The sequence below is a fragment of the Ambystoma mexicanum genome, chromosome 8 (assembly GCF_040938575.1).
Source record: "Ambystoma mexicanum isolate Mex_15411 chromosome 8, UKY_AmexF1_1, whole genome shotgun sequence".
NCBI lineage: Eukaryota > Metazoa > Chordata > Amphibia > Caudata > Ambystomatidae > Ambystoma > Ambystoma mexicanum.
The window spans coordinates 1,455,019,273-1,455,041,922 of NC_090929.1; the positions used below are offsets into that span (position 1 = coordinate 1,455,019,273).

At 47.3% G+C, this 22,650-nt stretch overlaps 1 protein-coding gene across 1 annotated transcript in view; it reads left to right on the plus strand.

Annotated features, from left to right (window-relative positions):
- Nucleotides 1–22,650, plus strand: part of OGA (O-GlcNAcase) — an 867,474-nt gene that overhangs the window by 511,138 nt on the left and 333,686 nt on the right. Inside the window, exon 8 of the mRNA XM_069611624.1 lies at nucleotides 9,126–9,284. Coding sequence (XP_069467725.1) covers nucleotides 9,126–9,284 — 159 coding nt within the window. The remainder of the gene's footprint in view (nucleotides 1–9,125; nucleotides 9,285–22,650) is intronic.

The window sequence follows — 22,650 nt, forward strand, 5'->3', positions numbered from 1 at the left end:
TGCTTTATACTATCCCAGGAGTATGGCGGAAAGGGCTCAGAATTTTGGAGTAAGGAAAGGTTAGTTGCCATAGTGACTACTGTACTCCTAGTCCAATGTGTCCCCTTTCCTCCAAACACCCACACTCCATTCCCCCAAAAAGACCACCTGGCAGATCAAGGGACTGAGGCGAAGGAGTGCGAGAGTTGGGGTTATGGGCGTAGTCACGCTGTACGCACGTGGCCTGCCCCCACACTCTAAATTCTTAATGGGGAAACACCCTTAGGCTTGCTAGGACTCTGATCCCATCCATGCTCCACGGCAACTCCTGTAAGTATAGAGGAAAGGGGGACGTTGGACTAGGAGTACAGTAGAAGTAACTGCAGACGTATTATGTAGTGTGCTAGTATGAGGCAAAAATCTGTTTTATGTCCACTTAAGCAGATTTTGATTAATGGAATTGTGACCTTTCTAAAGAAAAACAAAACATTTCACTTCAAGCAGTTGACAAAGTAGAACAGTCAGATTTAACTACATTCTTGTAATCTTTTACTAGCATGTTCTTGCATCCTTTCACATACTGTTTCTAGAACAGCTGACTTTGAAAGTTCATTAAATGTTTTTTTAAATGCTAGTTTTTTAAAAAAAAAAATGTTAGTGTAGAAGGCTTGGTTAATGGACCTATCGGCTATAGAGTGGATCTTAAAAATCATGCCAGTAACCCATTTTTTTTAAATATTGCATTAAAATGTGATGACCTTAAAGTGCAAGAAATAGTTATTGTGCACGTTCAACTTTTTAATCTGTAAACCATTTCCAATAACAGATATGCAGTAACAATACATGAATGTCAGGCTTTAAGTTTAAATACAGCATTAGTAGATCTAGGATCGAAGTTTATTCAAATGGACTGAGTTATGTGTCAAGAGTGTGAACACGTTGTTTTTCTAATAAATATGGATGTACCACAAATCACAGCTCACATTCTGTGTATACAAGAATACAACAGACTGTTAATCACCTATCAAATTATATAAGGTAAAAGCAAACTTTTAAAAGTGCAACCAATTAAAAAGTTAGAAATAAAAACAATAATGCAGTTTTGAAAGCAAATACTAGTAGTAAGGCGAACACTTCTAAAACTATCCCTTGTGGTTTTATTAATGAGACTGGAGTAAATTGTTATGCTAATGTAACTTTCCATATGCTGTTAAAAGTAGAACCTGTAGTAAAACAAAGATTATAAGTAACCATTTTCATTTTAACAGCAACATTGTTAATAAGTAACATTACAAGAAATTCAGGAGAAAGCATATAGTTGGACGTTAATACTTGCAGGAATGGAAAGAATACTAGCACAGCCTGTTTTACCAGCATCAAGCTCCTTATGAATTACTGTTGGTAATATTTCGAAATGTGTTTATGGCTGGAATAAATGTAGCTTCTACTGTCTCACTTTCTGAATGTTAACAAGATTCCATTTAAAGATATGTTTGCAGTCCTACAATTGACACTTGTGCATGATGTGAACAACCAGTTAAAGTACTACATTTACACACTGTTCAAACTACCTTGCTCTTCTAGTGCAACGATATATAGCTCATGGTGTAAGATTAAATACTTTAATTACACACTATACACATTGGGCCTCATTACAACCTGGCAGCTTCGGATCGCGGTGATTCCATGACGGCGGTAATAAAGTTTCCATGTCCGCAAGGTTGCGGAAAGACAGTCCGATTACGTGCTGACGGTCGCGCACACCACACGGACGCGGAAACGTTGTTACGCCGTCACGGAAAAAGCCACAGAAATGGACATAGCGCTGCCACAAGTAGCGCAAAACCCGTGTCCGCCTCCGTCGCCACGGAACCGGAAATACCATGATCGCCAAAAACCGGAAACGGAGAGGCGGCCATCATATAAAGCACAATCCATTGCCATCCAGAGTCAGCACAAGCACAATCCATACTGTGAGAAGGCAAAAGGGACCACCAGCATGTCTGCCAGGATTCCAGCGCAGACGCAGCACAAACAGCGCTTCAGTGAGGCGGAGCTAACTGTGCTCGTGGAGCACATAGTGGAGCATGCAGAGATGCTGTTCAGTCCCGATCAACGGCGTGCCACACAGCAGCAGAGGAAGGAAGTGTGGGCAGAAGCAGCACGCAAGTGCACTGCTGTGGGCGAGACAGTGAGGAGCATCAAGGACTGCCACAAGCGGTGGGACGACCTCAGGCTGAGGGTTCGTAACCTCATCTCCACACACCGCCAACGCAGCAGTGGGACAGGTGGAGGACCCCCTTCCCCACTGAGGCTGCAAGCATGGGAGGAGCGTTGCAGCAGTGTCCTCCACCTTGAGGGCATTCATGGGATCGGGGAGGCTGAGGCAGGAGTGAGCCCACCTGCAGATGCTGGTAAGTGGTCAAACATGAATGCCATATGAGAATATGTTGATGGCATTACAGTGCCAAAGGACCCATTAAACCCCCCACCCACCCCCCCAGGCAGTGCATGACTGGCCCAAAGGACCCTTTAATAACCCCCCCCCCCCGGTAGTGCATGACTGGCCCAAAGGACCCGTTAATAACCCCCCTCCCCCCCTAGGCAGTGCATGACTGGCCCAAAGGATCCGTTAATAACCCCCCCTCCCCACCCCCAGGCAGTGCATGACTGGCCCAATGGACCCATTATACCACCCCCCCCTCCCCAGGCAGTGCATGACTGGCCCAAAGGACCCGTTAATACCCCCCCCCTCCCGGCAGTGCATGACTGCCCAAAAGGACCAGTTAATAAACCCCCCCCCCACCCCCCCCCCCCGGCAGTGCATGACTGGCCCGAAGGACCCGTTGTTAACCCCCCCCCCCGCCCCCCCCCCAGGCAGTGCCTGACTGGCCCAAAGGACCCATCAAGATCCGTATGGCACCCAATATCACAACAATGCATACCCCCAACAATCAGATTCATGTAACGAACACTATACAATGACCAACCTGCATGATGCATGTGATGCACCCATCAGCCACCCCCACAAAACGAATTGCATGTCCTCTGTGTCCCCACAGCCGTATCCAGTGACACTGCACAACAGGCCAGGCAATCAGCACCGGCACGTGCCTAAGCCACCGCCCCCACACAAGAGGATGCTGCCAGCAGTTCGGCATCTCAGCCCCCACTACCAACTGCAATAGATGTGCCGGCCACCACCACCGACATCCCCACCGTCTCCACGCTGCCTGTGGCAAGACAGGTGCCACGAGAACCCACCATGCCCACCCAAACCAACACAGAAGGCAGCTGCACTGCAGAGGAGGCGGCCTGTAGTGACAACAGTGCCCCGGTAGAGCACTCTGATACTGGGCCACAGGGGGAGACGCCCACATTTGATGACCTGGGTTCCTTCCATCAGCTGGAGTTAAGCCCCACTTCACTCAGAAGTCCCATGAAGTCACCCACCCCATCCATGGCAGAGCTGAATTCCCGCATGCAGCGGATGGAGGAGCAGCAGGCAACCCTCACCCAGCTGGTGGAGAGGCAGCTTGAAGAATCTAGGCTGCAGAGGGAGTGCTATAGCACGTCAGTGCGTTGCCTCTCAAGGTCTATTGGACGCTTTGCAAGCACAATAGTCACCCTGGCACGCCATGTGCGGTAGGGTAACAACACCTCCAGGCTCATTGAGGCCATGTTGATTGGGCAACAGGCAAATCTTGCACGGATGCCATCCATACCGGATTCTGTGCCATCAAATACCACCACCCCATCAAGCTCCACTACTGCCAGTCCAAGGAGGCGCTCAAGTCGGCTAACGGGGCTCTCGGGCAAGGATGCACAGGCACAGAAGCGCACACGGAAGTGATGATATGTGTGTGAGGCACTGCAGGACACACATGGACTTGAAGGGTGTGAGGGGTGGGTACGTTTGGGTGGTGGGGGAGGTTGTTTTGGGTGTTTGAACATTGGGGCCTGGGTGGGGGTGGGTACGTTTGGGTGGTGGGTGGGCTCGGGTGTTCAGCTTCCCTAACAATTTCACCTCCTTCCCTGTTGTGAATTCATCAATATATCATCATTTGAAAGCAAAACATACATGTGTGGACATCTATCATTTCATTTGCAGTACAACAAATTATTTATTGTCATCACTCTATGGATTGCTGTGAATGTGCTGTGTCTCAAAAGTAAATGCGAATCAGCTCATCCCGTGCTCTTTGGCCATCAAGTGCACCCCCAGGGGGAGGTGGTGCCATCCCCATCTCCATCTCCATCCCCATCTTCTTCATCTGCGTCTGGGAGCATTGGGATGTTCCTGCGCAGGCACAGATTTTACAGCATGGCACATACGAGCGTGATTTTACCCGTCTTCACTGGGCTGTACAGCAGTGATCCCCCAGATCTGCTCAGACAGCGGAAACGGGCCTTCAGCAGTCCAAATGTCCTCTCAATCATTCCACGTGTGCGGACATGTGACCTATTGTATGCCTCTTCATGCCTGTTCCTTGGTCTCCGTACAGGTGTCATCATCCATGGCGTGAGTGCATATCCAGCATCACCTACATGGGATGAAGATGGGGGACATGTCAGTGTTTGTGGTATCATGTCTTAATCTGATGCTGTGCTACCTTGTATCATTGTTCATTCTTGCATATGTGCCATGCAGTGGTTTGAAGTGTTCATTGGGCATCACAGTGGATGTCCCCAACTGGATATTGGCGTACACATTTATGTGCATGTGTACTGTGCCCTGCGGATGTCATTGGATTGGGAGTATGTCATAGTGTAGTGATGTGCACACATGGCAGAGTGACTCCATTGTACTGAAGTAGTCCATGCACGACGTCTCATTTACAGGCATCTCGTGCATTGGGAGGGCAGTGTTCCATTTGTGGATGGGTGTCTGCAGTGGCACAAGGTGTATGGGACAGTGACAGGATGGGCTGTGGCAGGGTGTGTACAGGAACACTGTGGTGACCTGTCATGTCTTCCTTTGTGATGTTTGGTATCCGCTGTCTATTTGGTAGATGGGAGGGGGGGGTGATGCATGTGCGCTCCAGCGGCACACTCACATTGCTCATTGGCCTGGACACATACATAACGCTTCAACAGGGTCAGAGCATTGTCAGCTGTACTCACCCAATAGCCATGTGCTTTGTCCGGCATAGCGTTCCATGTACCGTGGCAACGTGGAATTCCGCAGTACCATTGAGTCATGGGTTGAGCCTGGGAAACGTGCGCAGCAATGTGTAATCAGTAGCGTGGCATCACATACCATCTGTACATTCAGTGAGTGATACTGTTTCCTGTTGCGGAACACCATCTCAATTGCACGTGGTACTGTCAGCTCAATGTGGGTGCAGTCAAGTGCACCTATGCAATTTTGCATGCCTGCTATGGCATGGAAGGCCAACTTTGTGGCAATGACCTCGGGGAGGGTACGGGGTAGGGCTATGTGTTCCGACACATGGCGCAAAAGGGCATCCAGTACCTGTACCAGGATTTTCGAGAAACAGGGTTGTGATATGCTGTGCAGCTCACCGACCGTGTTGATAGGTGCCAGTGCCAAGGAAATGCAGAAATGCAGCACAGACACAACCTTCAGGAGGGGGGGGGTGGCAGTGGGGGTGTCTATGTGGCTGCTGATGTCCTCAATCATGGCAGTGATGTACAGGATTGTTGGGCGGTCCAGCCTGTACAGTGTGTGGATCTGTGCTGGGGTAAGGTTCCAGGGTGAGGCCCTGATGCGTGGTATTGCAGGCTGCCTGCGGGGTAGTGGCAGCTTCACAATGGGGTTTGCCATAGGTGCAGGGTTGGCTGGTTGGCGCCTGCCCCGCCTCCTCCTCTGCACCATTACTGCCATGTGCAGTGCTGCCTGTTGGTTGAGTAGGCCCAGTCCAAGTGCTACTAGAGCTGCTGCCTGCATGGTTCTGTGTTGTGTTGGGCTGGGTGTGGCCTTGTTGTTGGCTCCCAGTGTGCTGCTGGGTCTAGCTGGGCTGATTTAGTGCACCTGTGCCCTGATTCTGTTCAGCAGGCACTGTTTAATGTCATGCTCGCGGTGGCAGCGGTACCGCCACCGTGATCACGGTTTTAACGCCATTTTTCTGGCGGTGTTTCTATGTCCGCGCTAGTTGTGATGCTCGCGGTGTTTCGTGTTGCCGGTAACGGAGGGGTTTCCGTGCAGGTGGACTTTACGGGACCCTTAACTCCGTGGTGGCGGATTGAGGAGGTGCTGTTTCCGGGGCCGCGGGTCATGATTGGGCGGACGTGGAAACGCTGCCGGTATGGTTTTACCGCTGGCGTTAACTCCGGACCGGTGTACTTGTAATGAGGTCCATTGTCAACTTATGTGGAACTCCTAAAACTGAAAGTATTATTTATCATGGAAACACTGCAAACAGCCATTATGACAAATGCACTGAAACATTATTTATGGTTTGAATGTAATGTGGAGCAAATTACAATGAAAGAAAGATTGCCAAACAATTTTAAATATGCCTGCATAATTGTATTAAATAGGGTAACTGCAAGTTAAGTTACTCAATAACATAATATAAATATCGAATACATTAAAATGTCCTGTAATATCTAAATGTATTCATAACATACGAGTCTACTTTTAGATCCTCCATTTCAGGCGATTTTCGTTCTATCAGAATAATTTTGAAGTACACTAAAGTATTCAAAGGTATAACTTGTATGTTAAAAGAACCTTCTATTAGTATAATGTAAATCAAGCTTACACAACTGAACATTTAGCGATTACATTTTTTTTAAAGATACTTATTAACATTGGGGAAGAAGGGGCAGCTGTATCGGTCGAGGTAGAGGACTGTTGGTGGCTGGACGAGATTGCAGCAGGGCAGCTGATGTTTTATGCAAAAAAAGCACCATAAACTTGACACCTCCAGGTGGCCGAGTGAGTAAATGGGAGAGTACCATCACTGAGGAATATTAGAAAGAGAGATCAAATGACTAGATGCTAGGGCATATTGTCACATCACTTGCCAATACATGTTAATGAGTGCTGCTTTGTTTGGAACAGTCAAGTACATTCATTGGCACCTGATTTGTAATGGGGACGGTTATACTGCTGTCGGACTTAAGGAAGCGAGTGCAGTGTCAGTGTACATTCTTTGACTCCAGAACCAGAGAGGAAGTCTGATGCAGAAGTAAGCAGTGGTTTTTGCTTTGTGAAAGCAAGAACTAGACAGGAAACCACGCTTTAAAGCCTAGGGAGAGCAAAAACGTAGCCAAGCAATGGAAGTGCAGATCAGCTGTTCTAGAACATGGCCAATTGCACGAACTGAATGCACATTTTCTGGTCTCTGCACACACCAAGCAAGTATATAATTTTAAAGGCTCTGCATCCTGCTGGCTCATGTATTGGCACGTTGCTGGTATGTGTGCTTTCACCTTCTCTAAGGTTCCTTCTAAAATATATTCCCTCTTTAAGTACTCACCCCCTGTTCCCCATGCATAGTTTGAAAGCCAGATCAGAAGATATTGGCTAGCAAAGAGCCGCAGGAGGCTCTCTCCCACCCCCCATGCCACAACTGACTGTTAAAGCTACATGCTTGTCTGCTCCCAGTCTATGCCATTTAGCACCATTAAAGTGTACGGAGTAGTGTGACCGTTAAGTCTGTGATTTACATCTCTCCAAAAAGAGGTTTGTTTGGGGGAAAACTGTCTGTTTGAAGATACCCTGAGTAATATATCGGAATACCCAGTCATTTGGAAAATCACCCTCCTGTTCCTTGAACGAGGTGTTGTGGAACAATTTTTATTTTTAACACTAAAGATAATGTGCAGATCATTTTCATAAATATGGATTCTGTTGTGAAAGTAAAGCCATCACTTTTTGGTTCCACTTAGTGGTTTATACGTGGAGTGGTAGTACACCCTGTGTGCAGTATCGGGAAGGAGGTTGCATGATGGGAACACTGATGTATCTGCCCAATCTCAGAGGGACCCTCATATTCAACTTTACCTGATTGTATTCTAGGCTTTCTGTCAGGTGTGCATTGGGGCTTCATTCCTGATAATCGCAAATATGGCCTATCTGCTTTTAGCAACTGCTGACCTCACATGCCAAAATAGGAAGTAGCTAGGTTCATACAGCTCAAAATCTGTATCCACTCTCCTGTTAACATGATGACTGTAGGTCTCTACTTTTATGTTGTGTGTATATTGGACACCGTCAGGGCATAGCAGGTTACATCCCACTAGAATTAAATTTGGTTTACCAGTAGAGCCCACACATCTACTACTTGGGAAACTGTTGCCAGCTCTCTGCAACTTAGGCTTCCTCAAGGGCATACTGCCGAGGCCTCTGATTATGGCTGATCAGGGAAAAGTTGGATAACTTTGACCATGGAAATTCCCAAAGTGCAGAAAAGCACTTTGGGTCGTACCATCTTCACCAACGTGACAAGCAGAAAACTGAGGCATGGCTTCTGTTTTGTAGATATTAAGCTTATTTCTAAGTGAATCTGAAAAATGTTTCCTCTGCTTCTGAATTGTTTCAGTGTACATTCTAATGAAATGGTGGTTTAGGTATGATTATTCTACGTAGACTAATTTAATTTGCAGAAGCCTAAACTAGCAAAAACAAACAATGTTTATATAAGTTTAAAACCTATTTTAATGTTCCGGCTAGTTTCTGTTGCTGTGTTTGTGTTAACTGTCCATTTTTCTATGGATTTACGAAATACATGGTTGTGTGCATCTTTCCTGAACATGTACCCCATGCTGCATTGAATGTTGTTTTGACCCTGAAGGCCATGCTGCTATTGTCCTTACTTTCTAAAGTTGCTTGCTTTCTGGGAACGGTGGACCAAAACAGCAGGACCTTTTTATTTTTCTCCCAGATACTGTTCGCGGTGGGGAGGAAAGGGGATAATACACGTACTCACACCTTGCAACCCGTAACAGTGCAAAATCATACATCGTCATCTGTCTGAAGTTGTTATACCTGTGTAGTAATTTGATTCACAAGTTCCGAATTGCATCTCTCCATTTCCATTGGATGATCCAAGGTCTTTGTATCCTCCTCACCATGAAATTGATAAACCAGAACCTTTTGCTGGCTTCACAACCATTTATTTGCTTTCACTCTGCATTGGTCTGTTAATTATTTCAATGCCCTTTTTGTTTTTAAGCTGACACAGAAGACACTACTGTATCTATTCAAATTAAACTAGAAAACGAAGGCAGTGATGAAGATATTGAAACTGATGTTCTGTATAGCCCTCAAATGGCCCTGAAGTTGGCACTGACTGACTGGCTTCAAGAGTTTGGAGTGCCCAACCAGTACAGCAGTAAGTTTGTTTTGTACATTTTTTGGTTCTCATATTCATATTGATTAACTTTCAGACTTAAAATGCAAACTATATATGAATGCTTGTTACAGTATCGTTCACTTTTTCTCATTTGTTCGACTGTTTGGGGCGCAGCCCTTCCCAATTTTTTATCTGCCACCCTAGTTTCTTTATTTGGCTTTACTTTCTTTACCTACTTGGATGAGCTGGAACGTACTGCTAATTTCCAAGCCTGTATGTCCGCTCTTTCCTAATAGATGGGTGATAATGTGATCTAACTTCACTGGGACAATACCTAGGTTGTGAACTGTGGAGACTCTCCTTGCTTGGGAAGCCCTCAGGAGCTTACATTTGCGTTACACCTAAAATATATCCCCTCTTGCTCCAAATGTTTTCCTTCTACTGTCGCCACACAATTTGGTGGTCTCTGCTCTCATTCAGTCCCACATGGATTTTACATCTCGTTCTACTTGGGCCTATATAGTGTGAAACATCGGATTCTGAGAAATTCAGCAATTTTCCCTGCTTTTGGCTCGCATTGTACTACTCTGAGGTCTCCTTTTGTAGGCCAAGCTTTATTTGTGCCTTGTTGAACAGAGGATCCAATTAGAGTGTTTTTCCCACTGCCTCTCAAAATGGTCCCTGTTTAATCTGTTGGGACAGAATTCCATTTTCGATGTGCTATGGTTTTCCAAGTGGCTCTGGGTATGGGGTGCATTTTATGTCCACCCCCTACTCCAATTTTGGCCACAGGGCAATTCTTTCACCCCCCCCACTTGTGTTGTGGAGTAGACAGGTGGCAGCTGTAGTTTTGTTTTGGCTTCACCAGAGGTGCAGCTGGTTTTACTGCATTAGTAGCCCAATGTTACCAGTATATCATCTTTTGGGTACTGATGCATTTTAAGAGCACAAAAGGTTGCAATCCTGCGGGTGCCGACAAGGCTACTGGGGAACAGAGTGAAAGGAAGGCGAATGCTTTGCAGCAAGGCTAGCCAAGTGCATAAGGCCACCTGAACCTGCAATACCGGAACAAGCAGAGCCCCTAAGTTAAATGCTAGAATTGTGAAACAAGACACCTATCGGACCACCACACGTTCGGGGAAGTCCCAGTGCCACAAAGGTGGGAAACAGCAAAGTGTCTTGTCGAGTAATCTTAGAGGGATTTGGACATTTGAAATAAAATGGGAGAAAAGAAAGCAGGTTTTATTTTTGTATTTTTTTTGTATGAAGTGGAAGTGTGAAACCCATATAAAAGAATTATAATTTTTACTAAGACGCTCTGTGTGAAGATTGTAAAGACTATACCATGGTGTTCTAAAGGAACTGTGAGACTGAGAACCAGTTCATTGCAAGTTGGGCCAGGCAGAAGCCCATACTGAGGCTATTGTGTCCTTCTGTGTGCCCCCCTGTGTCCATCTGTGTGCCCCCATGTCCATCTGTGTGCCCTACTGCCCCCTCTGTCCATCTGTGTGCCCCCACTGGCCCACATCTCTTTCAGCCCTCTTGCCTTCCCCTTCCTCCTTTTCACCTCTCAACTACCTTAGCACTTACTCTTATCATTGTCCCTTGACCGTTTGATAATAGCTTCTGCCCCCCCCCCCCCCCCCCTTTTCCTCCTTGTTTTCTCCTCCCTCCCAGCACTACCTTGATCAGTCATTTGACCATTAAGATAGTCACTTGTTGTGGTCCTCTCCTCTTCCCTGCTCTCCCTCCCCCTCACCTACCCTCCTCTTGTCACACTTGCACTGCAACAATTGTCGTCAGGCATGGTAATGTTACTGCTAGTATTGTCTCCTTTTTCCCCTCTCCTCCTCCCCCTTATTGTTCCATGCACTTGTACTATCTGCTATAGTTATTTTTCACATTCTGATTTGTTTCAAGGACTTGTAAGAATGTAACTGTATTTCCCCTTGTCCCTCCCTCCTTGAAGCGCTTTGAAACACATTGTGTATATGTGCTATACAAATAAACGAACCTTTTGTGCGCGACCCTGTCGCTGTCCGTGTCGGGTGACAGCGGGTTTAGACAGTTTTTTTAGTATTACTGACACGCCCAGTCGACGTCCCTTTTTGAGTTTCGAAAACAAATCATGTAATACTCTGCGACTACCACTAGATGTTGGCCTGTGCATAGTGCATAGCATGTGAATCTAAGCAGATAAAAGAATCAGAAATACGTTTACAGTGAGTAATGTGTGCCATATGTTGGGGAGAAACTGCTCATTCCTCAGATTGTTGCGTGACTTGTTGGATGTTGCTTCAGATGGGCTGGTATTTTAGGACCAGGATTGGCCATTCTGATTGGACCCTTTGGGGGACCTGCTACAACTCTAAAACTCCCAAAGTGGCAAACACGTTACTTACCCGAACTTTGGGATGTTTTGTGGCCCCCTGCCCCCTTAGCACACTGGAGTTTTCTAACCAAGACTGGAATTTTAGCCATTACCCCTGATTTACTGCTCAATTAAATGTATTAAATCACTTAACTGCACTCCTGCCATAGAACGATATTCGGATGCTGCCAAACTGTGTTTAAATTGCATCTATTCAGTTCTATAGGTGGAAGGAGAGCTTATATGTCTGGTTGTGTATATCTAACTCTGTTCTGAATTTTGGTAGCTCTTTCGGGAATGATTTAGACGTGTAAACCCCTTCTCTCCCTCGAAGTACTATATTGATTATGTGGCCTGCACATGTATTCTACACTGCTAGAGGTTGTGTGGGTTAGAACTGTCCTTTGGCATTGTGGGTACCAAATAGTATTCTGTAATCTCTTAATACTGTCTAGAGATCTTTATCTCCCCCAGTCCTTAGCATTATTATCTATAGGGGCTGGCAAGTAAGGCCAAACTACATTAACCTTAGGATTGGGAAGGGTGTCTGTGTACTGTTTAGTTACACTGTTGTACAATTTGTCCTAAATCAGTTGTACACATTTGAAGTTGCAAGCTACTGGACAGGCATAAAATCATTTGTTAGGCCAGAATTAAATGTTTGGGGATACTGCAATATCATTGTATGGGACCCCTACTGCCTTTGCTTCTCTCCCCCCAAAGCCTCTTTATTTTGTGGGGTTTTCTAATTTATTTTGGTGTTCAGAGGGACTTGTGCGATTTTCATTTTGCAACTTCCCCTACACTTCCCCTACATAGTTTCCTCTGGAACCCTTTTCTTTATGCTCTGTTTTTGGTCCTAAGTCCCTAAGTAAGTCCTAAGTAGGCTCCTACTTGAGTTCGACTAATTGGAATGGCACAGTCTTGTACAGCCTGTACTTTGCTGGGTAAGGGCTTGATCTCCCCTCTCCTACCTCATGACTAAGGTAGACCACTTTACTCTGACCAACTTGACATTTACTTGCTTTGATGGTCAGATTTGCCTGTTGAAGGGCCTGCAAAACACATCCTAGGTGATCAAGATATTCATTCAAGTTCTCCAACTCGTTCAGAACATGGTTAACCATTCTCTGGAATGTGGCATTTGAATTCTTTAAGCCAAAGGGCATGACCTTAAACTGGAACAAGCCTTCAGGAGTTGAGAATGCGTTTTTTTCCTTGGACTGCTCAGTCATGGCAATCTGCGAATAACCACTTGTCAGGTCAAAAGTACTGAGAAATTTAGCTGAGCCCAGCTTATCCACCAGTTCATCTGTTCTTGGCAAGGGATGGGCATCAGTCTTGGTAACTGCATTTAATGCCCTATAGTCTACACAGATTCGAACTTCCTTAGTTCCTGCCTTTGGTACTAAAACAACTGGGCTAGCCCATGGACTTGAGGAATGTTTAATCACTCCAAGGTCATGCATATTATTGGTCTTCTTTTATGTGATTCTTCACATTATTTGACATCTTGTAGCCACTGTGTTTTACAGGTACACTATCACCAGTGTCAGACAAGCCTGGTTTAAGTGAGAACAGAGGGGCCAAGGGAGTTAACAAATCTTTGCACTCCTGCTGTTGCTGCATTGTCAGATTAGTAGAGCGTTTTACGCCTTCTACTGACCCATCTGAAGGGTGTCCCCTTAGAAGATCTTGGATAGGGTCACTCTCCTCTTCTTGATCAGAAGCGAAGAGCAAAGCTCCCATCTCTGGTCTGGAAACATAGGCTTTTAGACGGTTGGTATGAAAGAACCTAGGGGCCTCCTTTGGGTTGCCCAAGTCTACCAAATAGTTGACCCCTCCATGTTTTCCTACCACTTTGAGTGATCCTGTCCATTTGACCTGTACGACCCTCTGTCTTACTGGAACCATGATGAGAATGTGTTGGTCTGGAGTGAACTCCACCATGTTTGCCTTCTGGTCATGCCAATGCTTGACCAGCTTTCAAATGCTCAGTAGCATCTGTCCTCATTTGTGCTATTCTCTGAGGCATAGCACGTAGTCAGTAATCCTTAATGGCATGAGAGAAGGAGCACTCTGCAGACTCTCCTTGATCAGCAGGATCACCATAAAGTAACTCTAAGGGACTAAAGCCTACTCCAGCTTGAGGAGCTTCTCTATAGGCAAAAAGACGGCATGGCAGATGAAGGTCCCACTTTCTTCTAAGTGGTTATTCAAAAACTGCAATCATGCTCTTCATTGTTCTATTAAAGCTCTCTATCAACCCATTTGTGTGAGGGTGGTAGGCAGTTGAGAACTTGTAGGTGACCCCACAGGTTTTCCACATGGTTGGCATGTAGTGGGTCATAAAATGTGACCCACTGTTAAATACCTCCTTAGGAAATCCTACTATGCTATAAATACCAAGTAGGGCCTTAGCCACTGCCTGATCAGTAACATGTCTCATTGGAATAGCTTCAGGGTACCTGGTGGCATGGTCCACCACGACCAATATAAATTGGTTGCCTGAAGATGTTGGAGGGTCTAGGGGACCAACAATGTCAATCCCCACCCTCTCAAAAGGAACTCCCACAACAGGGAGAGGCACCAAGTGTGCCACGTTCTTGGCTCTACTCTTAACGGATAACTGGGAAGTGTGATAACTCCTACAGTGTTTTTCAATTTCTGCACCCATCTTGGACCAGTAAAAGTACAATGATATCCTCTCCTTGGTCCGCTTAAAAAGACCAGCCAGGGGGACTTCATGTACCAACTGTAGGAATTTGGGTCTCAATTCTATGGGTACAACCAGTTGCCTGACCTCCCTGGTATAAAATCCATAGGTTTAGGAGTCCATCCTCCTAGCCTATGCTTCCCAGGGTCTTACTCTTCACTCTGGGAAGCGGCCTATTGACGCAGACCTTCTAGAGAGGGATCCTCTCTCGGTCCCCTTTGAAGTCTGTCCTTGAGGGTCCACCTTCTGCAAGCAAAGTATGCAACTCGGGATGGTCTCTTGGATCCAGATCTTCCAAACAGGGTTGAATCTCCTCCTCTTCTGACTCAATCAGAAGAGCGTTGTTTTGAGGATTCCTGTGGCACCAACTCAGCCTCAGCTGCTGGTGGGGTCACAGGGGTGACCTCTAGGTTTTCTGTAGGAACCTTTTTCCTTGTGGAAGCTTTGGGCTTGGGGCCCTAGAGTCACTAAAGGAAGATCTCTTATGGTTGCCTGTCTGGCTTTCCTTGTCAACTCCCTTCCCTTCTTAGAGGGGGGTTTGGGTGTGCTGGAGACTACACCCAAGTCCTTCAAATCATTGCCCAACAGTACCCTTCCTGGTACTTCTGACTGAACACTTACAGGTATCCTTAGTCATTTCTCTACACTTAATGATAGTTGGCAGTACTGGGGACATTTAGACTGGGCATCTTGCTAACTTGGTAAGCCTTTTTGGGAGCTTTAGCAACTTCCCTTGGTTGAAAAACGTTAATCTACCAAAGTTATACTGGCGCCAGTGTCTCTAATGGCAGGGGTGGCCTGACCATTTACAAGTACGCTGTATTTATGACACTATTTAGTATTATCAGGAATGGAATTGTAGACCTCGATGTTCTGTTGTTCCCAGAGATATTAAAGAAACTCTAGCCTGAACACCAATGGGTTCTTCAGCTTGAGGGTGAAAGCTAGCCCCTGTCATTGGTATATCCACATCATGTGTGAATAATAAGCTGACGGCGGGGATCCCTGAAGGTATACCCTTTTTTTGGGAGAATTCTCAGAAATGTGTCATTCCCTTCTACCTTAGAGACCCCCAGCTCTTTTGCTGGACTTTAGGACTTTTTATCTCTCATGTAATTTTAATGTGATTTAATTTCTGTGTTCTTTTTTGGCATTGGAGTCTGACAAACTCAATAGGCATCATCATTATTGTGTCACACAGCACCTTCAGTGCAGTGGCACAGGGAAGTCGCTTATATTTCCCAAAGGTTTAAATACCTTCTCTTGGTGAAACTACTGTTTCCAAGAGCAGTGAAGTGAAATTGACTTTACATTTTGTAACTTTCTAGACCCAGCACACAATATATTCCCATAGGGTGCTGGAGGGGCCCTTTGTCTAGTTTCTCATGTTACATTTGTGTTACCTCTCCTACAGTTAATGGCTTGGTGGCATTGGTTTACTTTTTACTACCATTGTGTGTTTTTACGGCGGGCTGCGTTCGCATCCACAGTAAGGCACCCATGGGTGCCCACTTCATCAAAATGGGCCCGGTCTTCTTTTTTTGCCATTTCTTGTCTGGAAGGTCCTTCTTGAGATTTACTCTGCTCGCCAAACCAAGATTGGTCCCTTTGTTCATTTTGTCTTTGGCGGGATTCGCGAGTGAAACCCGCCTCTGGCTCAAGTATGTCTGGCAGGGCAGGAAGTGAGGGAGGTGCCCGAAATTCCCTTTGCTTAATCGTCTTGGTTACAGGAATGCACCCAAATGTGATTGGACCGCTGGCTGTCGGGCAAGGGCAGCCAGCCTGCTGTGATTGACAGCTAAGCTGCAACGACTGGGAGAAACCTGCATAAAAGGCGAGGCTTTTTGGCTTGGAAGGCAGACAACCACTGTACGAAGGAATCCGAAGAAGAACTTGGAAGAGACGCCTGCTGCAACTTCTGGACCGTTGGTTTGCCTGGTGAAGCCCTGCTGCTGTGCTGAAGCGCTGAATTTGCCTCAACTAGAGAAGCCCTGCAAGGACGACTACTGCCTTAGAGTTGGTGGGACTAATCAACTCCAAAGTAAGCCCATTTGGACATCCTCTCAAAGCTGGTTGCTTTTCCACTGCTGTAACCGAAGAGTCAGGAAGAGGCACACCAGATTGTGTGCGTTGCTTTTAAGTCGGACCCGAGCGCTGGGAAGATTCTCCGGACTTCTGTGTTGCAGGACTGACCAAGCCTGAGCCAACTCAAGAGTTCTGAACCCCAGAAGCAAGGAAAGTCTGAAGTGGTATCCAAGAACCGTGGTGTTGCTATTTGCTGATGCAAGGAGCTGAAACATTGAAGAACCGCTGAATTGAAGTTTGCCCATTGCTGCCGCTGACCTTCCCATTGCAGAGCAGGAGTCCCCAGACGTCCTGCCTCTTGTCCCCACGACTGAGGTATAGGAACAGAAGCCAGCTGGAACCATTTCTTCTAACCAGAGGTACTGTAAAGTCTGAGAACGTACCTCTTGTTGTGTAGCCTTACTTGCTCTCATTTGAGACCTGTCTTGGTTACCTTGCAGAGTTGCTAAAGCTTTGCCCTTCACAAGCCTCCCAGCTTGTGGCCCTTCAAGTGTTGTATTCTTCTACAAGCATTTCTAAAAACATTGTGCAAGACTTTTTACCTACCTGCAAAGGAGATCTTCATCTTCCCTTGACATTGTGCAGTTAACATTGGCTGCCCTGGCTCCTTGAGAGACTCTCCTCCCCTTTGACTCTGCTTTATCCTTTCCCCCAGAAAAGGGTTAAACGTATTTGCCATTGGAAGGTTTTCAAAAGTACTTAATGGTTTGTGAATTATTTGTTAACCTTTGTTTTATTCCTCTGTTTCTATCTTTTACACCAAACTCAGCATTGCTCTAAATGTACTAGTGATAAATCAATGTCCAGTGTCCTAGCTATTTAAATCACCTGAGTGTGTAGGAAGTGTCTGTGTGCCATCCCCAATGGGTATCATCTACTTTAGAGAAACTAAGTGTGTTTTGAAGTGTATTTTGTTATATATCTTGCTCCCTTCTGAAGAAGGCTTTACAACTGATTGTGAAATAAATGAATAATTGTTTTTATCAAGAAACCTTGAGTGTAGGTATTTTTTTGAGTAACTGTTATTATGAAACTGTGTCGCAACATTACTGCTCACATTGACCCCTCTTGAGATGAGCCTGGCTGCTCGACCACACAACCAACCTGTGTAGTTCAGACTTATACCAAAGGTTGGGTCCCTATTGTCAGGAGGTCAAGGTTACTGTAGTGCACCGAAAGGGTACTGCATACAATCATGCCGAATACCCTTACACCTGGGATCTCCTTTCACATGGTCACCAGACCCACAAACTCCACATTTCCCAAATTTCTTTTGGAATAGGGTGTTTCTGATAACCTCCCTCTGGTTTGGGTCCAGAGATTTCACTAGCCCTATAAGGTTATGTTTGTGGCCCTCTTTTGGTGGGGGATTTTTGGAATGATCCTTCTAGTGCTTGTTCCCATTCTTTCTTTTGAGGGGTCCCCAAATCCTTGTGAGTAGCCCTGTTGGCCAACCACAAGTCAGCAGCTACTGCTAGCTTCTTTGGGTGCAGTTCCTTTGAGTCAGCAAGGTGCTGTCTCAGCTCTCTGGGGAACAGGCATCAAAATACTTTCTAGCATGAAGACACCTCCTGCCTTCATAAGAGCTCACCTTGTATTCTTCATTAGCAAACTAACCCATTTGATTAGCAATGTTCTGCTATTTTTAATGTCACCAGAAGCTATTTTTACCCAAGGCATAAAATGAGCAGCAATAGAGCATTTTTGTGTACCGCTGTAGTAAGATGTTAGTGGAAGGGGTAAGGCCTAGCAATTTCTTTAAAATTCCACTAAATCTGCAGGTCAAGTAACTTAGTTTACCTACTAGACTTAAGAGAAATGCACTCGTCCCACGCATAACAAATTTAAATGTGCTTTCTGTAAAATGGTACATGTCACCAAAAACCCACTTCATGTTGTGCACACTGCTACCACCCAGAGGCCAGCCATCAACAGTGAAACTTATTTGACATTCACTGCATGTTACAAAAAAGTTTAAAACATCCCTTCATAACATGTACCATGTACTTGACTATTGCAGTGGGCAGGTAGACTTTGCGAGCCCTGGTTGACGGTCTGTAAAATGTAAAGGTTAGCTGCATGAATGGACACAAATAGATATGATAGGGTCTGAAAACAGCTTGGCCAGCTATTTTGCACAGGTACTGATATATAATGAAATCATAATCCTAGAGCAAAGCGACCTCCTGAGGATAACTACAGTGTATAGCATTGCAGTAGATGTACAGTCTGGATGTAACCATTGGTCACTTCTTTGCATAAACATCTAGTTAGCTTTGTGTATTCATTATGTAAACGGAAAGAAAGTAAGAGACTATACAGAGTAGATGGCGTAGAAGGCCTAGAACTAGGCAAATTCGGTGGAATATTGTAATTTGCTGCCATTACACTTTCAGAGTAGCTGGTATAAAAGTACCAGGGTGATACGATGGAATGTCAACGAGTACGGGAGAAGCACCAGTTGCACAGAGGCATGCTAACAGCAGATGGCAGATCTAGATTTGACATCCAAAGCATTTGGCTGTGTTATGTACATTTACAAAAGTATTTGTTTTTGTCTGTGATGCATCATCACCATAGTTCACTCTGAGTTTTTGATACACTAACCTAAACTTTAATGGAAAACATGGAGACAATGAAGTGGTTTACCGTAGCAATAGAGTAATTATGCATTCTCCAGAATGGAGTGTGGAATGGATTCACATGCTCATGAATATTCCCCATCAGGCTGGGAATCCTCGGTAAAGAAAAAGTTTAGTTTCTGAACTGTCTTTCTACTAATAACCAATCACTGGTGGTCTCTGGGTCAAACTGCCCCCAGCCAATCACTGCCCTGTACCTAAGCCCCTCCCCTGGCAGCCATCTTCAGATTTTTACCGCACGGTTAAGTTTTGGGAGTCCTTGGGCTTAGCTTTCAAGCTTTTACTGCGTGTTGCGTTTTTTCAAAGAGTTTACTCATTTTTTGGTCATTTCGAGCCTTAAGCTCCAAATGATTCATCTTCTGGTTATTGGGGACCCGTTTCAGAAATTTCTACGCCCCTCAAGGGCGTTTTTTCATTGAGTTTCACTTCTTGGAGGATTCCGGAAGATCTTTGAGGCCTACCCCGCGTGGTCATGGCTCAAGACAAAGAAGACTCTACGCCCGTTGGATCCAAGCTGTTTAGGATCTGCCCAGTATGTGGACTACAGAACGTCTTCAAGGAAGATGAGCACTCCCGGTGTCTCTATTACCTGCACTCCAACAAGTCGCACGTGGAGGAGGACTGTGCATTCTGCAAGAACATGTTCGTCCGGACCATGAAAGACCGTCGTAAACGACTCGCTGACTGGCTGGAGGCGGCGAGCCCGGCAGCAGGTGAGAAGTCTGAGCGGTCTTCTAAGACCTTTGAGGGCACTCCGGCGACGGGGGCCCAACAGAAGGCAAAGCACCGCGTGTCCATGGGCACCGGGAGCGCCATTGGTTCGAGCTCCTCGGCTGCCTCGGCGCAATGTCACGGACGCAGACAACCACGAGCCTATGCACCGGCTCTGTGAAAAGGAAGTCTGAAAACCCGGTTATGCTTCGGGTGAAGCCCCAGCCAATCCCGACGGAGAAAGCCAAGGGGGAGCGAGACTGTGGCCCCCCACGGTGAAGGTCTCGATGCGCCTAAGTCGTGAAGGCCCAGATTCACCCGGCTAAGGCCTCGATTGAGGGAGTTGTGGCATCCCTGGCGAAGCCCACAGTGGCGACCCAGTGAAGACTGCCTCCAGGCCTAGAGTTTCCCTACCATCCCGGAGGGAATCGTCTTTCCAACTGATCGAAAAGACCCCCGTGAAGCCCCGGGCTGAGAAGGAGGGGGGGTGCGGTAGTCCTAGCGCATGCAGATACCTCCTCCGAGGACAAGCTGTCTGTCATCAAGGCAGTCCTGGACAAGAGGTTCGACAAGGTCAGAGCCTGCGGGAAGGATCCCGGCGAGGTGGGCGTGGAGAGCGGAGGTGGAGCCGACGAATGGCAGGTTGACGAGGAACCTCTACCGATGCTTCCAATTCCAACACCATCAAACAGGTCGTAAGACATCTTGCTGGCACTGCACACCTTGTGCAGAGAGATGAGGACAAGGTTGCCCTTACCGCCGACGGACGATCCAGCTACGCCTGGACCGTCGGGGAGCCCTCGAGCCAAGCAGAGGTGAGTCCATCCACCCCACCTTTCCATCCTTCACCTCCATCCCCTCTGCCGAGGGAGGAGACTGAGATGGCGACGACGGGGACGGACGACAACAGACGACGAAACATATCTCCCATCGCCCTCTCCCTGGGCTTCCCCTCCCGACGAAATTGGCTCGTTTCACGCCATGATCGCAAGGGCCTCAGAAGTTTTCCAGCTATGCCCCGAAGAGCAGAAGTAGGGATTCCTTTATCAGCGACGAGAGTCCAAGAGGAAGACCGTACTCTGTCCCGTTGTTGGACGACATCTGGGACGAGGGACTGTCCCTTCTGAAGAACCTGTCCACGGTCCCTCGAAGAGAGACTGGTACGAGAAGTAGTACCGGTACCCAGATTCTGCTCCTATGTGCCTCAGGACGCAGCCGTCCCCGGACTCGGTCTCCGCAGCGGCCAAGAAGAAATTGGCAGGGGCGAAGGCATCTACTTCCACTTCCCCGCTGGACGGCGAGGGGAAGAAGCTGGACGCCATGGGACGTCGGGTCATCTCATCAGTGATGACCATTAAGGCGGCCAATGCTCTCGCGGCCCGCTAGGATGGGGAGCTGTGGTTTAAAATCTCCCCCGTCCTGGACTTCCTCCCGGACGACAAGAGAGCAGAGGCCCTCGAAATCCTGCAGGAGGGCGAGGTGGCTTCTGACCACGCCATCACGGTAGCCACGGACCTCGCAGACACCGGTTTTCGACAGATGGGTAACTGAGTTTGCCTTCACCAGCGTGGTTTGCTCAGGGCCACTGATTTCTGTCAGGACGTACAGACCATGGTACTAGACATGCCCTTCGACGCGAACAACCTGTTCGGCAAGGCAGTGGATGAGTTACTGCAGGCCATCAAGGTGTACATTGAGATGGTCCATGCCTTGGGCACGCTCCATCAGCGACGACCGTCCTTTCGGACCCCCAAAGGCAAGTCTCAAGGTGCCTCCAAAGGATTCGGCGGCAGCTCCTCGTCGTACCGTCAGGTGGGCCGTTCTTCATCGCAGAAAGCCTACAGGGGCCACAGCAAGGCTGGTGGAAATAGTCGCTGCCAAGGGGCCCAAGGTGGCAAGGCCTTGGCGAAGCAGGACTGAACCGGCCGGGATGTCGGGGCCCCTGCCCGAGCACCCCAGTGGGAGGCCGGCTGACTAACCTCGTCGGCGTGTGGAAATCCATCTCCACCGACCTTTGGGTGCTGGATGCCCTGGCCCAAGGCCACACTCTGGAGTTCCAAAGAAAGTGTCCCCACTTTCCACCGGTGGTCAGGAAAGATAACCACATTCCACAGCTACTTCTGGAGGTACAAGCAATGCCGGAAAAATGCACGATAGAGCTTGTCCCGAAGAAACTCTGGGGCTCCGAAGTGTACTTGTGGTACTTCCTCGTCCGAAAGAAGACCAGCAGCTGGCGGACTATCCTGGACCTCTGCCCCCTCAACAAATACATAAGGTCCTAAAAATTCTGGATGGTCACCCTTCAGCACATGCTGGGACAGCTGGAAGAAGGGGACTTCCTGTTGTCCTGGACCTGGAGGGTGCATACTTCCACATCCCCATACACAAAGGACATTGCAAATTTCTGCGCTTCGTGGTCCAGGGGCGACACTATCCGTTTAAGGCACTGCCCCTGATGTTTGAAGTCAGCACCAAGGGTCTTCACCAAGTGCTTGGCACCGGTGGCGGCGTGGCTGCGCCTGCAGGGTATCCACATCTACCCCTATCTGGACGATTGGCTCATGGGAGCGAAGTCAAGGGAACTCGCCGCGGACCACACAGTGAGGACCGTCCGCCTGCTCACAGAACTGGGCTTCTCGATAAACTATGCAAAGTCCTGCTTGGTGCCATCGCAGGACGCCCTGTTCCTGGGAGCCAGGCTCAACACAGTGACGAGGTTGGCTTCAACGTCAGAGGAGAGGATAAAGGCCATCCTGGGCAAGGTTTAACGGCTGTTGACCACGGAAGTTGCCAGGATACGGTCCATCAAGTCCCTGCTCGGCATGATGTCGTGCATCTACTTCGTGCGACTGTGCAGGTTGCTGATGCAGCCGCTGCAGG